This window comes from Mercenaria mercenaria, chromosome 4 (genome assembly GCF_021730395.1).
Source record: "Mercenaria mercenaria strain notata chromosome 4, MADL_Memer_1, whole genome shotgun sequence".
NCBI classification, from domain to species: domain Eukaryota; kingdom Metazoa; phylum Mollusca; class Bivalvia; order Venerida; family Veneridae; genus Mercenaria; species Mercenaria mercenaria.
Window position 1 is genome coordinate 59,511,314 of NC_069364.1, and position 14,816 is coordinate 59,526,129.

The window sequence follows — 14,816 nt, forward strand, 5'->3', positions numbered from 1 at the left end:
TTTTTTGAAATCGGACAGAAACATCATCAAGTGGTTATACTCGAATTTAAAATAAAGTCAAAGGCTAATCATGTATAATTGCAAATCTTAACAAAATCACAGGTGTGTATTTATTTTTTAACACTTTACAAGGTTAGAATCTCCCATTACATGCTACAAAACTGTAATTCTTCAGCATACTTAGTGTAGTGATTCCTGAGTAAGTCTACCAAAGAACTGATGCTAAGGTATTATAATCAGGCGAAAATGGCGGTGACTGTGTATTTCATTATCCTAGTAACGTTCCTCTTTCTAACAACAAACAAAATTCCAGTTAGATTCCATAAACAATTTTATTGTATGGAAATATGAAATACATGTATTCTGCCATTATTATCTCATCGTGTGCGGCAGTTTTTAATGCTATTTTCAGTAATGTGACGACAGAAACTATATTGATAGTATGAAAAAAAGTATTCGGACATATAGCAGTTGAGTTTTTTTTTTATTCTTTTCCTAAATAAAAATACTTTGCGACCTTAAATTTACGTACCAAAACTAACCATATGTATATAAGGCAAAATAATTTCTACAGAATTTCTTTAAACTTTGTGTACCGACTGAGAATCAAGTTTAAACCGGAAATATGTATCAAAATTCAAAGGTACCCGGACTTAGTCTTGAATTATCTGCTCTTGAAAATTGATTATAGCCGGCTTTAAAGGGCAGATAATACATTACTAAGGCTGGGTTCATATGGTTTGTTTTATTTCATATTTCTGTTTTTCAATTTGATTCTCTATCAGCAAAAATATTAAAGAAGAAATCCTTTCTGTAAGAAATTTTTCCACATGTCAATATAGAGACTGTTGCCAATGTCCTTAACTATGAACGTGACAAAATGATACCGCAGCGTCCTGGTCTGTTCCATGGATAGAATTTCTATAAATTTTTAAAATAAGTACAAAATGAAGTTTAAAATAAAAATTAAAAAAAAACGCATATTTCTCTTCCTTGATCTTTAGTTAACTGCCCTTGAAAATTGATTTTGTTAGTATTTTCTGATTTTGAAGTGCAGATAATTCAAAGTCAAGTCTGGGTACCTATAATTTTTGATACATATTTCCGTTTTTAACTTGATTCTGAGTCGATACACAAAGTTTAAATAAATTCGTATCTAGTAGAGAGAATTTATACAAACTAAATTACCAACACTATACCAGCCCAATTACAAATTACGGCTAAGTGCCTAGCAGTATGAACACGCACATGAAACGGCAAGTCTACAAACCCAAAAAGATTATTTTCGATGCTGCGAAGTACACCGCCAATTTCACCCAAGAATATTACATTAACTGGTCAAAACCATCTAAGCACATTTTTTCTTATGTTTAGCCAAAGATGACCGCCATCTGTAACTTTGTCCACACACGTCACGTTTGTATTTACACTCTTCGTCGTGCAAACCTTTTGAATGATATTCAAGATCACATTTCCTGTTAAACTTGGCGCCGCATCTCTTGCACATATGCTGCTTTGGTTTTGGGTAACCACATTCTTTTGTATGTTTCACATGGCTGGCCTTACTGCAAAATTCTTTTCCACACTTACTGCAGCTAAGCTTTTTTGCCCCGTGTCTGGCCCTGGAAGAAAAAAAATGAAATCACAACTACTTAGATCTACTTAATAGAATCAACTTTTATTCTTTATACATCATTTCGAGTACCTTTTTAATTTCCGTACTATGTTTCTGAATTTTCAGGTATCTAAGCTCATTTTGCAAACATGACGAAGTGACGGCAGGTTACATTATGTCGGAACCAGCCTGATCCGATATCACTGCGCACGTTCTAAGGAAACGAAGTTTTTCAGTCGTCAGAAAACTGACAATTTCTCTACGGGCCAGGCACAAAGGTGGATTGCAAATGGCCATAGAAACAATTTCATGACCAATAACTACGGAAATATGCCGCCCACGGGGATCAAACTGCAATCGCAAGAATAATAATCCTGTGCTTGAGAGGCTGAGCTAACAACGCGGGCCTAGAAAATAATGAAGGGTGGTTAAATTACGAAATAATGCCAAATATGTTTACCTCATATGAGCGTCCAGATCCTGCTTTTTGTTATATCTTTTACCGCATGACCCAGCTGAACAAACAAATGGCTGGTTCCCCTCATGTATCTTTATGTGTACTGACAGTGTTCGTCGACTGCAGAAGTGTTTCCCGCAGCTACTGCAGAGATGGGTTCCATCAAGTTCATGGAAGGAATCTTCCATAGGGCTTATAGAACTACCAGTTAATACTCTGCAAAAAAATTAAGACTGATGAAACGAAACTGAGCACTGAGCAGAAGACGTGAATACACAACGTTCACTTGCGGCTGACAGGAAAACGTCATCATAAGTATGACGGGCCTTATTCGAAGATTTGGTATATATCAACCTTAGGTCATATTTTGCAATCTGCAAGTATATATGAGCCGCGCCATGAGAAAACCAACATAATGGCTTTGCGACCAGCATGGATCCAGACCAGCCTGCGCATCCGCGCAGTCTGGTCAGGATCCATGCTGTTCGCTTTCAGAGTCTATAGCAATTAGAAAAACTGTTAGCGAACAGCATGGATCCTGACCAGACTGCGCGTATGCGCAGGCTGTCTGGATCCATGCTGGTCGCCAACCCACTATGTTGGTTTTCTCATGGCACGGCTCATATTTGTATTATGGTCAAGCAGAAATGCCACAAACAAAGCGCACAGCCACCCATAAACGCAAAAAGGTAAGATGAACAAACCAAAGGGACAAAAAAACGTAAATACTAAATTCCTTTTCCTTCCCAACAACCATACAAATAAAGGTCGTCTAAAACAAGCGTATGAAAGAATATATCTATTTATGCAAATATATTTAACATGCAAAACGAGTTTGATTCAAATGATCTAAAAACAGATACCAGTTTATTATCATCTTTAAATGATATGTTGAAAAACGGTGTCCCCCACCCCCCAATAATAATAATAATAATCTTTAAAATTCTTAACGGCTTACAGAGACTGAATATTCTTTTGTCACTTACAAGGAATCACTTTTCGACAAAGCCCTTGGCATTTGACACAGTAAACTTAAACCAAATAAATCGGATATTTTGGGTCTCTGGGTCAAAGTATTGTCCAGATATACGGACGAACAAATCTGACCGCTTATGCACTGTGAAAAAAAACAACTAATATTTTGATTAATAATATATCTGCATTACAGGTGTCTCAGTTATAGCGTCCTTATTTTCTCCGCATCTTTAAATGTGTTAAAGCAGAAAGACAAGTTCCACAACAGCAAAACATTTACAAGGCATCACTTTTCGTAAAAAATGGCAGAACTAATGTCGAAATATAGACCAGATTAGTGATTTTAAGTTCTGAGGCAATTTTCGAATATGCAACGATTTTGTCTTCCTTCCGTACACTTTTTCGGAAGGAAATCTTCGAATTTCTGTCTTCTCACCGTACACTTTTTGACCGACGTCTTATCGTACACCGACAGCAAACCGCCGGTCTTCTGAACGTACACTGGGCAATTTTTTTAACGAGAATTTTTTAAAGAAATATGCGGTTTTCAGGGAACTGGCTGATACACACATTTTATCTATGTACAAAGTTTATCTGTACTTCATAAACTGACACAAATCGCACAAAGAAGGAATGAAAAAATTGAAAAACTGAGTCTCTCCTCGCTTAAAATTATTTTCCGTTGTTTTTGTTGCATTCAAGGGCAAAGTCTAGAAAATAAAGCCGTCGTCTGAGGTTATGGTATACAGCCGATGAGAGACAAATGTCAATGCCGTGTTATACGACAATAAGTATTCCCATAAAGGATATATTCACAGAGAAATCAGTGAACATATAAGGAGCCTACCTTTCATCAACATCCTCATCCTCCATCTTTACTTTTTCTTGCCGTACGCCATGTCACGTGACAGCATACAGTGTGTTAGTGCTATTATCAATCACAATGAAAATGTTTGTACAGAAAATGTGGATTTACTTCGAGCTTTCTACATCACTTTTTTTCTTTTTTATGAGCGCGTATAATATTAAATTACGAAAAAGTACATTTTCATTTCATGTCTACTGGCCTTGAAATACATTTTTGCAACAAGCACGTTGGAAACAGACGCGCGCAAAATGACGTAAAACGTTATATGGCGTTCCAAAGACGCACACGATATAAAGTTCCATTTCAAGTTATCATTTGCAGCATACTTTTACGAAATACTCATTGAATCGAAAAATATGCTATAAAGAACAAAGCAGGACTAAAATGTTCAACCCATTTCCAAAACAATTTGATATTCAATGTACAGGTAGATCTGCAAAGCTTTTTCAGTTACATCTTGACTGACGTTTATCATATATCACTGATAAATTAGTACTTAACCGAAATACATAAAATAGATTATCTTCACCGCAGGGATAGTAACATTAGTAAAACATATAAACGTAATATATTGCTTGTGGTATTGTCTTTATGTTGTGGGGGTGATATATGTGTAAGAAAAATATTTCATTACATCAGGCTCAAAGACTCTTCTTAAAATCTGAATATCTAAACAACCACTACAAACGTTATATTATTATACTAGCTAGTATACAGTTCTTTAAATGTAATGCAAGAAATATATGTGACTTTTTTTTAATTGAGACTTTTTTACCTAGGCCATACATAACAAAATATGCGTCATTTCTTACAAAGTAAATATCATTACATCAGAATATGACCAATTTTTAAAGGCAAACAACTGTAAGCTGAGGAATGTAAAGACTGTAAAACCATATTTCATAAAGTTTCATCAAAGCATGTTAGAAATCAATTATGTTCCATTTGGTGTTATGAACACACTTAATAGAAAGCCTTTCATACGCTTCAAAGACGATCAACAGCACAATAAGGAATATGATCTCTGCAAACTGTATAAAACAAATTCAGTCAAAGGCTATTAGAAATTTATTTCGTTCATGTTCGTATGAAAACATTTCATAACGGTCATAGTTCGGCACGGAATATCTCTGTAAATCAATATTGCCTTTTGATTAATTCTGTATTTATGTTGTCTAACAGAATGGTATCGAATAACAGCTATTTTAACCCTTTAACCCATAGATAGATACTCATTTTAACACATCTATCCGTTACCCCATAGATACTCGTTTTAACACATCTATCCATTACCAAGTAGATACTCGTTTCAACACACTTAATACACTGGTAGTTTAAATGCAAAATACCAATACAATATATCAGCAATGAAGCCCACAAAAGTATATTTGTGAATTTTAAACTGTTAATAAAAGATCAATTTAAAAAAAAAACTTGTGGTTATAATTATAATATATTGGTAATTTTCAGTTTAAATTCAGGTGGCATATTTTGAAAATCACATTGACTTTATATATAATAAGGGGGCTGTTGGTGAATGGAAAAGTACACAGGTGACCCAAAAGCATGTTATTGTTTGCATTCAATTATGGCAAATTATGTAAAAGTGAGACATTTGATTAGAGTTTAGGTCAGTGTAATAAAAGGTGTGGTTACCATAACAACCATTAAAATCCATAGGTCACTTGTGGAATGTATGCTTATTGACCTGGACCCCTGGGGAGTGTGTTTATTGGGCACAGCTGTCAAAACAAAGCAATTAAGGTGATGTTTGCATCATTTTTGACTATATGGACCAAAACGTTTTATAGAAAGTGTCTTTGATCAATGCTTCTTATCAAAACATTATGTAATTAATTAATTTTATGATCTATGGCCTATGAAGTTTGGTCCAAGTGTAGATTTCAATGACTGATTAGATGAGTTTGTTTTTGTAAATCACTTTAAATAATCCTTTCTAGCCTTTCATTTACCTTCAATTAATAAAATTGTCCATTTGTAACAGTAAAAATATTTCTTTTCTGTAGTATCACATGCTGAAAACAGCTAAATTATAATAATTTTCTAAGGTCTTAGGTTTGTACCTTTCTATTTTGAAAACTATTCATCACAAAAGTATGAAAAATATACCATCAGAAAGAAAATTTGATTCTGAAAATAAATTATATTGGATACTAAATGGTTAAAATAAGTATTCATAGACTAATTTTGATCTGAGTAACACAGGTATAAATTTTGCATTTTTCTCCAATAACCTGTATTGAGATACTGTACAGATAATGTTACAGAGTGTATTGTTGCAATAACCAATACTGTTATATCTATATGGGGTAAAGGGTTAAAACTCAGCATGCTGTTCTTGTTTTCTTCCGTAGTTTACATTAGAAAACTATTAGAGAAATAAATAACGTGCGTTTGCATATACCTTCAAACTTCTTTCCATTGTTGTGCAATAGGAAAATACTGTAACTTATTGAAATATTGTAAATCAATTTATGAAAAGATTTCTATAAATGGCCCCTGTAATACTTTTTGTAAAAATATATCAACTTTTTGCCTAAAAGTAGGCAGTGGAACTAAACAAACTTCACAAGTAGGCATGACCTATTTCAGATATATGTGTTGTTATCTGCATTAAAGTACACAGTCTAAAAAAATATTGAAATATCATTTTCTGAAAAAGAGTTATTTGAGCTGAATACAAATGATCCTTGGTGAATTATTTAGAAAAAAAGTTAGTGTCTAAGACTTTATTACAGCTTATGTGACTATTGATCTATAACCTCATGCAAACCATGCAACTTTAACCTCTAGCCATGAAAAAACATGCACAATTACTACAAGAATTAAATGTCTGAAAAGAAAATTATGTAAATATTAAATCAGTTAATGCCCTGGATAAAGGTGTCACATTTTTTTGTGGTGAAATTTGTCAACAAGCAGACTTTGTTTTGAAAAAGTAAAACCCACAGAATTTCACAAGGTTAAATATGCTGAAAGCGCTACTCGTGGAAAGGCAACAATCGCTGCTGCCAATATATATATACGTTAAAGTATGGTAAAAATATCTAGAAATATGAGAAAATCAACGAAAACAATTTCTGGACTGCTAGATGTATGACTGTGTTATTCTGCATAGCATTTAGCATAGATGGCTTACTTTCCCATTACACTGATATAACATGAACAGGACTAGATTGAATAAACGGTGTTCAGTCAATGATTTCACACTATAAACACATTGTTTCCCTTGTATAAAGAGGGCATAGGGTAAGTCTCTGCGTAAAGTGAAGACAGTTGTGCGTTAAATTCTTATACATGAGCTTAACCTATTCTGATGGTATCAAAATTTGTGTACAACTTTTATATGTATGTAAAACTAATTGAATTCTGTTCTGCATTTTATTTCCTCTCCCTAAGCCGGTTCTTAAAAGTGCATTCAACAAAAATTATTTCCGCATGCAATCTTCAGACTTAGTACTTTGCTCCAATATCTTCATAAATTACGCTAATATTTATCTTTTTATCAATACCACTAATCGGAATGTTTTCAGACTACATGATATATTTAATTTATTGTCTGTAGATTTAATGTATACAATCCGATATGTCGACGTTGAATCAAATACAATCAGATACTACTACTTTCCTCAGTGTTCCATTCCATTCTCCAGCGGCGTTCCAAGAAGGTACACAACTGCGACCCTGAACGTGTTTCTTTTCAGTTCTAGTTGATTTTCGATAAGAAGGCTGCATTATTGAAACATGGCTTTTCTATCTAAATATATTTTCCTGGTTTTTATAATCATAACACAAACTGTCATTTGATATTCAATGGCAATAAAAGTCTGTAGACTTCATTATCGTCAAAGCTTTTTGTTTTATGTTAGGCATCAGGCATAGGAAACTGAATCAAAACTTTTAACATATTCTCCAAGTATGATCCTTAGATTTTTTCATATATTTCTTTAAAAAGGACCTGTTCAATAAGCGTTTGATATGCCAATTTACTTAGCCCTTCTACTTGAAATTAATCACAAACTCGGCCACTTCAAATGTAATACTTACACACAAGATGAAGGATGGCATTTGTACAAATTCCTTTGATTTCAGAAATAAAATTGGTGACTACTGAATATAGAAGCATTTTTAACAAACAAGAATTACAAGTTTGACAGATGTGAAGTTGTTGATAAAACAATAGCTATCTCATGTAAAGTATATGAACTATGATATTGAATCATTGATAATTCAAAGTCGTTAGTGTGTACTGTTATGTGAATAGAATGTTATGTTCACCTGAATGTACTTATTATGTTTCTGTATTCAGTCAAAACTGTAGCCCAATAGGGAACATAGTCTGTCTTGTAATGTCAATTCTGATCGATAGGAGCCGAATTATTGATGGTTCATCTTAATAATTTCTGACATAAGACATTTTTCAAAGTGTTACAAACTGGCAAGTTATGGAGGGTTTAGTGCATTTCGTCATTTGATGACGTAAGAAGGACTATTACGAGTATGTAGGCAATTGTTTATCTGTCAAAGGTAAATGATGATGTTGTTCAGTATTTTCCACATTTTTTTGTAACTGATATGTCTAACATCCATGCGTTTAGGTAATATCCACTGACCCTCCTTCCATGTGAATGGTCATGCGTCATAACCGTTTAGTTGTAGGTAACATATCTAGAAGCGGGCGAAAAACCCTGCCTGCTATCTACTGAAATCAAACATAACAAATACCAAACCCTTTAAATTTTGTTAATTTTTGTGCAAACTTAGCCGAAATAGTCTAAATAAAGAAACAGCCTATTTGTGATATATTCATTCTTTTCAAGTGTCAAAAGTGAGTCAGTTATTACAAAGGTGAAATAATTAACTAGTTAAACGACGCTTCAAGTTTGGAAAAGTTAGCGGTATACATAGTTACCTAGTGGTGCAAAAATGTTTCGCTTTGAATGGCATAGTGATACGTATTATCGGCGGGGAATAAAAATGTGAAGTACTCATAAGAAAATCTGTTCAAAATTGAGATTTTTTTAAACTGCTTATCAGTCGACATGTACTTCAGTTATTTCGACAGATCAGTTTCAGTTAATCATTCTGTATTGTACTTCGAAACGCAAATGGTCGAAGGCAATACTTATTCTCTAGTTCAGCCGAAAGAGATACCCATTTCGTGTCCGCTTTTCTGCTACTTATAACCAGTAATGCATATTCAGACTTGATGGATAAAACCAGATAAAACACAAGCTCTTCCGATATTTATTACGCCGCCAACGAAGTTTAAGTGTACATAGGAGACATTTTACGTTTTTTCAGCAGTATTTAGGACATATGACACCTGGATTGAACGAACGACCTCTTCGAAGGCAGCAAGACGGCCTTAAGTTCTTGAGAAATCGATTGCCGTAATAATAGCTTCATCCAAAAAGAACAGACTATCTCAATGTTCATCGAAAATATGACATAACAAATTATTTCCGCATGCTATCGCGAGACCAGTGTGCTTTGTTCCGCATATCTCATAAATCACCACTAACATTTGATCATTTCTGTTTCTGCACAATTGATAAGAATGTTTCTAGGCTTAAGCGGAATGTATTGTCTTTTTGGAGTATACAATGTATAGATAAATAAATATACATATGTTGATTTTGTTTTCATATAAGTCAGTTACCTCTACCTTGTGTTACGTTTATGTGTCTCCCTAAATCACATCGAAGATCAGTATTTGAATCGTACTTTAAGCAACCATTCATTTCACTTAATTATGATACAAACACACTACGAAGACATAGGAATTAATTTTCCCAACTTCGAATTAATATTTGTTTTTGGTATACATAGCGTCACAATTGTCATTGCATTGTCCTTGTTAATCATTATATAAATGCTATCGCTAGTTTCTTTCTGAAAAACAAAACAAAACAAAACAAAACAAAACAAAACAAACAAACAAACAAAAATCCCAGAAAAAAAATATAAAAAAAATAAAAAACGCGAATAACATCTGGAGGAAAGGAAAAAGTTCGGTTATACAAAGTAACCAGAACTGCAGATATATTTTTTTTCAAATCAGACGGGTTTAATCAAGCTTTTTTCTCATGAAAATGATACTACTAGGGCCTCATTACACTATAGTCTGTTTAGAAATGTTTTCTACAGTTTGGTCTACGCGCCATTTATTTTGACAGACTTCCCATTTGAACAAAAAACAATGAAATAATATAAATAATGTAAATCCGCTCAATTGCATAACTGGTAATTTAATACATTAAAATGTTATGCAAGGATTTTTGTTTTGTTATGCAGGTCATTATTAATAGATTATGCGAATTCGTCATTATTGCAGTCGGTAGAGCAAAGGGAATGTCAGTCTATACTGTGGAGGCTCGATTCTCATACTTGGCATAACCCTTTTTTATTTTACTAACAATTTATAACATTTTAATTATTTGCACTTATTAACATATTCTGCATTGGTTTTTTTCACTTAAGAAGCTAAATTTTGAATTTTAAAAATCACTTTTTTTTTTATCAAATATACGAACCTTAAAGCGCAACAATACAAATATAAGCTAACTTCGTTTAATTCACGGAAATAAATGAAATATTAAAAGCCTTACAAAATAAAAACCATTCGTATATTCCTAAATGACTGTCAATGAAACGTTATTTGATATTTAGTTAAAAGGTCTTTAATGCGTAACTAAACAAAACTTATATTTCTATACGATTGTTCTACTACCTCCCAGAACGCTGCAAATTAATATTTGCAAATACTAAATGTGTCTCCGAATAATTAAATATATCAAATGATGATAAATATAAGAAAGTTAATTTTATAGACGTCATTATAGCATAATTCATATTCGGAATTTCATATTTGGTAATTCAGTTGAATTTATTACTTTATTCTGTAAAACTTTGATCTCACATGATTTAGATTATCACAACATTTTTCATATCCCAAGATCGGAAACCACTGAAACGAAATTGCTTTTGATGAAAAATTGATAGAATGTCAGTGTTAAAATTTATTTCTGAAATGTTGTTCCTATCTTCCTATGCAGTGCAGTTACTGTTGACTTAACAGTTGCCACAAGAAATATAAAATAAATGGACGAAGGGCAAAGATCTAATTTAAAGAATGCATGACCTACAAATTGAAACGCTGTAACAGTGTATATATAGATGTGTACATTATGAAAATATGTACATAGATATATATAAACAAAACAATAGACCGACAAAATGTACAAAATAAACAAATAAAGAAATATTGCGGCAAACGGTCAGTGGCAGAAACACAACTATGAAATTTACACCAGTTAGTTGCTCTTAATTTCTAGCATGTTTTAAAGTCGGAGCTTATCCCCATCAGGTGATTAATTACACATGTATTGACAACATACAGCATTGTATGTAGAACAAACTTTTCGTGTTAATGTATCAAAAATAACGCATAAAAAATCAATTACGCTTACTACACATGGCACTAATAGAAAGACAAATATCAAAGCAACAAGTACCAGTTATCTTCGAATGAAGACAAATATCAAAGCAACAAGTTCCAGTTATCGTCGAATGAAAACAAATATCAAAGCAACAAGTTCCAGTTATCGTCGAATGAAGACAAATTTGCAAAGCAACAAGTTGTAGTTATCGTGCAATCTTCCACCTGTACCGTCAAACAAAGCGGAACGCGTTGCATCCAATTGTAAAGGATTTTGACATATTTAACAGCGAATAATAAGACTTTGCTCAATGAATTTATCGTTTTCTTTACCAAATGTAGTAGTTTATTTGTGCTCTCTTGACCAAAATAGGCTGAAAAATGAAACGTACAAAAACAGATTTTTGACAGGCGTGAAGAAGGTATTTACAGCAACTCATAATATAACATATTAATTTCATGATTGTCAATTATTGATCATTATTGAAAAGTCGTTAGAGCAAAAAGTAGTTACACATTTTGTACTATTTCAAAATATTATTTCTTTGAACATACATTTCATTGCTTATTCTTTCTCAGCACAAGCATTTTGTTCTGTGTTCCGTCTTATATGTAGAACAATGGTGAAGACAATACGTCTTTTCGTGTCATATAAGATCAATAGTAGACGAATTATTGATGTTCCTTCTTAATGATTTGTGACATTATATATTTTTCATTGGTATATGTAAGCTGGCAAGGTATGAAAGATTAAGGCATTACGTAATTTGATGACGTAACAAGAACTATAACAACTATACAGTCATAGCCTAATGTTGAGAATGTTCTTTGTATCCACTATACACAAGATGTTTTTGTAACCGATGCGTGTTACATCCCCACATTTGTCTTAATATACACCGACTTTCAAGAATTTGAGTTTTTCTTGTTGATTAAGTGTTAAAGGAATATTCCAGATGTATTGCTGGGAAACACTTATATTTGAGTAAACGGGTCTTGATTGTCAACAGTTCTAACTCTGAGTCTTGCATAGTAACAAAACTGTGTTCAAACTGCGTACATTTCATATTTATATCTGTTTTAGATTCTGTAAAAGTCGTTAGACTAGATAATTCATAGTTATATTTTGTGAAATATACACCGTCCGGAAACAATATACCCACACATAAACAGTTTACGCTTTGCTCTTTTTATCGCATGCGACTTAAACTTGGTAACATTACAAAATCTTAGGTTGCTATAGAAATTACGCATGTCATTGCTATTCGAAAGAAGTATACAATGGACAATAATCTTTCATATAATATGATTGTTGCAAAACGGGAAAGTAAAACAATCAACGTATTCTCTAGTTCTCAAAACAATACGAACTCAAACATCATCTCTAATATAATTTTATCAATTATTATGTAGTCGGTTGAGATTTGCCTGAAAGAGAGAAAAGATAAGGGTAGATTTCCTGGAAACACAGAACACCCCAAACACAGCCATAATTTGTATAAGGTAACACCAAGTTAAAAAAACGCAACCGCTCCAAAGTGCAAACCATGGAACGCGGACATGCACAAGACTAGCACGCACAGACGAACGCACGTACATACATTGACAGGACAAAACGAACAAATGAAGGAACACAGTTGGGCACCGCCTTGGAACGGTCAGCGACAAAACCACCACCGGTTTTGGTATTATTGTAGCTGTTTCGTTTTGGTAATTGTTGAAACTATTGCTTGTAAAAGTTTCCATAGTTATGTAGTATCTATAAAGTATGAAAAACAGTCTATAAGATAAAGTGTTCGTAAGTCTGAGAAGTCAATTTTTTTTTGCGGGAACCAATATATCTTTTTAAAAATATTTTTCACAGACTTTATCAGAATATTTACCGCCTAAACAGTTACCCTGCAGTCACATATTTCAGTCGGCACCTTTATCTTGCGAAAGATTCTTATAATCTACCCACGGGAACACCTTTATCGAACGTAATGTGCGAACGTCCAGAGGCAAAAGACTTAATTAAAGTCAGAAAAATCCATATGAAAAGGCTTCCTCTCTTCTTGCAGCTACAGAATAACGCTCTCGGTTTCTACTAGGCTTGCATAATGATTGCGAATTTTTATTGCGCAACACATGAATAGGACCTAAAGCTTCCTTGCCGTTTGTGTCAGTCGACGCTCACATACTATTTACCAAAGGTTAACATATTGAATATGTTTTTTTAAACTACAAATTTTAGAATATCTACACTATTCATTTAGTAGAATGGCGTCCCGTGTTTGTGATATTAATGCGGGACATCGTGTTGAACGCTGAATTGCTTGATTTTTTATGACAATATCTTTTTTAAACGTGCCATTGTTAACACTGTGATCGGAAATACTAATCAGCTGGAAGATATTACAAGTGCATCAGTTGATATTGATTTCCATTAACAAAAAACTTGGAATAATTGACATCAAATTGTTGAATTATATTCATAATTATATTTATAGCCTTTTTCCATTTCCCTGTCAATAATGATAAATTCCCTGCCCGGTACACAGTAATTTTTCATAAATTGAGTTTACTCGCTATTATTGTTGGAATGCTCGATATTTCCATGCATGAAGATACCTTTTTGTTTACGTGAACGTATTAATGTCATGGAAAAGAACTGTGAATTTTGATTTCTAATGCAGAACATAAATACGTTAAAAATACCAGACGATTTTTCCAATAAGACCTGAATGAAAATGTTAAAAAAATCCCACTTGATTGTTTATAGTAATATCGTTCTAGTGACCCTCGACAGTATCTACAAAGCGAGGGTGGTTTTGTGTTATATAATAATATGATTTTCTGCCGAAATACATACATAATTTATCCAAAATATTTCTTCAGTTTTTACTTTCTATACATTCGTTATACCTTTTTTGATAAAATTAACGAAAATTAAACATTTCTTATTTCTAAGAAGTTACAAGTTTCAAGTTATACAGGCTGATTTAGCACCACCTGAAGAGGTTCCACATGATTTTGAAGGGTCAATGTCAAAGATCTCAAATTCTAAGTCAAAAGATAGAGCAGCAACCGTTTTAAAATACATTCAATAGTTGAGTACTACCAGGAACGACCCCTATTGATTTTTGGGCCAGTTACTCAATGGTCAAGATCGCAGGAACTTAACATTTTTTCATTTTCGGGCTCTAAGTCATGAAGCCTATAAGCTACTGCTTCCAAACATTACATGATGACTATTAAACACTATTTGGGAAGCTCCCTTTTTGTTTGGAGTCGATAGGTCAAAGAGCAAGGTCACAGTTACCAGGAGAGCGGAAACTGTTTACGGACTGCAAGTCATAAAGGGATACTACCCTACATCCCATCCGCTCTGTCAGTTTAGTTTCTTAGTGCTGCATCTGAGTATCTTCTTCCACATCCTGACCTTCTTTGTACAGCCCTG

General features: G+C 33.4%; 1 protein-coding gene across 1 annotated transcript; it reads right to left on the bottom strand.

Annotated features, from left to right (window-relative positions):
* Positions 1–1,348: 1,348 nt before the first annotated feature.
* LOC123558637 (oocyte zinc finger protein XlCOF15-like) lies at positions 1,349–3,920 on the bottom strand. Its single transcript, XM_053542226.1, has 3 exons — positions 3,895–3,920; positions 2,076–2,288; positions 1,349–1,622 (listed from the first exon to the last, which is right to left on the bottom strand). Exons 1-3 carry the CDS (start codon positions 3,918–3,920, stop codon positions 1,349–1,351), a joined length of 513 nt encoding a protein of 170 aa, XP_053398201.1.
* Positions 3,921–14,816: the final 10,896 nt, after the last annotated feature.